The sequence below is a fragment of the Nanorana parkeri genome, unplaced genomic scaffold (genome assembly GCF_000935625.1).
Source record: "Nanorana parkeri isolate BGI_ZX_2015 unplaced genomic scaffold, ASM93562v1 scaffold2733, whole genome shotgun sequence".
Taxonomy (NCBI): Eukaryota; Metazoa; Chordata; class Amphibia; order Anura; family Dicroglossidae; genus Nanorana; species Nanorana parkeri.
The window spans coordinates 52,422-54,243 of record NW_017309001.1 but is presented as its reverse complement, the minus strand read 5'-3'; the positions used below and the strand labels follow the sequence as shown (position 1 = coordinate 54,243).

The window sequence follows — 1,822 nt, the reverse complement described above, 5'->3', positions numbered from 1 at the left end:
CGCCCCGCCGCAGCTGCAAGGAGGATTCTCCCCAAATTTTGGGGCCAATTAGAACTTTTACGGGAATAACAATTTTGCGAGATTCCAAAAAAACAAAGTGTATGCCCCCCGGAATGAAACATTTGGGGGCTCCTCCTCCTGGAATGTCAGAGCGACCTCTTTTCTATTCAAAAAAGGAGCATGCTGACAGGAGGAGAGAGGATCTTATCAGCCTGTTGCTACTCCATCCCTGTCCAGTCCCAAGCTAGGGGGGGGCAGGGAGATGACCAAGCTGTATTACTTTAGCTGCAGCAGAGAAAGGGCAGGTCACCAAGCGGGCAGAGCTGTGTAAATCTCAGGACTGGATGGACATTTAATATTTGCATAACTCCTCCCAAGAGCCCACCCGCTGCTTGTATCAGGACTGAGGGCTGTTGAGAGGAGTACTGAGGCAGGGTGCTGTGATGTCTTCAGGAAGCTATGTACAGCCCCTGGCTGGCCCCTCCCACCAGCCATGAGTTGCCTGCATTGCATAGAGAAGCACAAAAACTCAGTGATGACATCACTGGGATCATATATACAGTGACACATGTAAATGAAGCAGGGGGAGGTGCCAATTATGCAAATCAGGCGACAGTTACACGAGTTTACCTGAATGTAAATGAGGGAGGGTCATGTGACACATATGAGAAGACATTATAATGACATATAGAGAGAAGCGAGGCGCTCCCACATGTGACTTAAGAAAGGCGGAGCTGTCCCCCCAAAGTGAGGTGCCCGACTGCCGCCCCTCCTCCTCCTCCTTACCGAATTTAACGGCGGCGTCAGCCAGGCAGCGGTCCCATTTCCTCCCGAGCTCCTTCTCAGACATGTTGACCTCCAAGCAGGAAGAGCGGCTAGCCAAGTCTCGCGATATCCCTGTAGTAAAGAGCGCCCGATCTCGCGAGAGCTCGCCAACGGCGCGCCGCTTCCCTCTGGTAGTCAAGGTTACTTGCGACCACGTGCTCCTGACCTTGGCCGCCTCCTCAATAACTTTATCAGCAGCCGCGCCGCGGGGACAGTGGGGGCCATGCGCCGACGGGTGTCACGTGACGTGCGTAAGATTTAAAAGCGCGGATCTGGTCATGTGACCTTTGTTAGCCTGAGGAGATACCCAGGTAGGGGGTCTGTTCAGCTTCACTGCCCCGCCACTGCTAGTTTGGTCACAGCCCCTCCGATCTGGTGATGTCATCGCCTTCCCAGCTGATGTTACCGCCCCTGAGGTTCCATCTGCTGTTCCTTCATAGTGGAATATAGGAAACAAATTCAGGAAGGAGTCAGTTTGTGGATAGGTGACGGTTCAGGAGACATTCGAAAATATTACTTTCAGGTGTCAATTGTCTCCACCCGACTCGTGGCCGTCGTCTGTATCAGGAGAATGCAGCCATTTACTATCCCATCGTCATCTACCAGCCCGGCCGGTGGCATACATGGTACAGACTGGACTGCAAGTCATTACCATTCATGTGCAGGTCCATCACCATTATAATGCCGACCGGCACTGATGCACAATACCGCACTCACCACCTCCGCGCCAAAGCACACTTCTGTCCTGATGCCAACCTTGGCAGTTGCCAGTGCTGCACTGACACGCATTTTACAATTGTTGTCACGGCACACACACCTATCAACAGGCCACCACGGCACACACACCTATCAACAGGGCACCACGGCACACACACCTATCAACAGGCCACCACAGCACACACACACACACCTATCAACAGGGCACCACGGCACACACACCTATCAACAGGCCACCACGGCACACACACCTATCAACAGGGCACCACGGCACACACAC

At 53.3% G+C, this 1,822-nt stretch overlaps 1 protein-coding gene across 1 annotated transcript in view; it reads right to left on the bottom strand.

Moving 5' to 3' along the window:
* The window catches only part of MINOS1 (mitochondrial inner membrane organizing system 1), a 31,352-nt gene extending 30,427 nt beyond the window's left edge, over positions 1–925 (bottom strand). The window contains exon 1 of the mRNA XM_018574094.1: positions 787–925. Within this exon, the coding sequence (XP_018429596.1) occupies positions 787–850 (64 nt within the window). The 5' untranslated portion in view covers positions 851–925. The remainder of the gene's footprint in view (positions 1–786) is intronic.
* Positions 926–1,822: the final 897 nt, after the last annotated feature.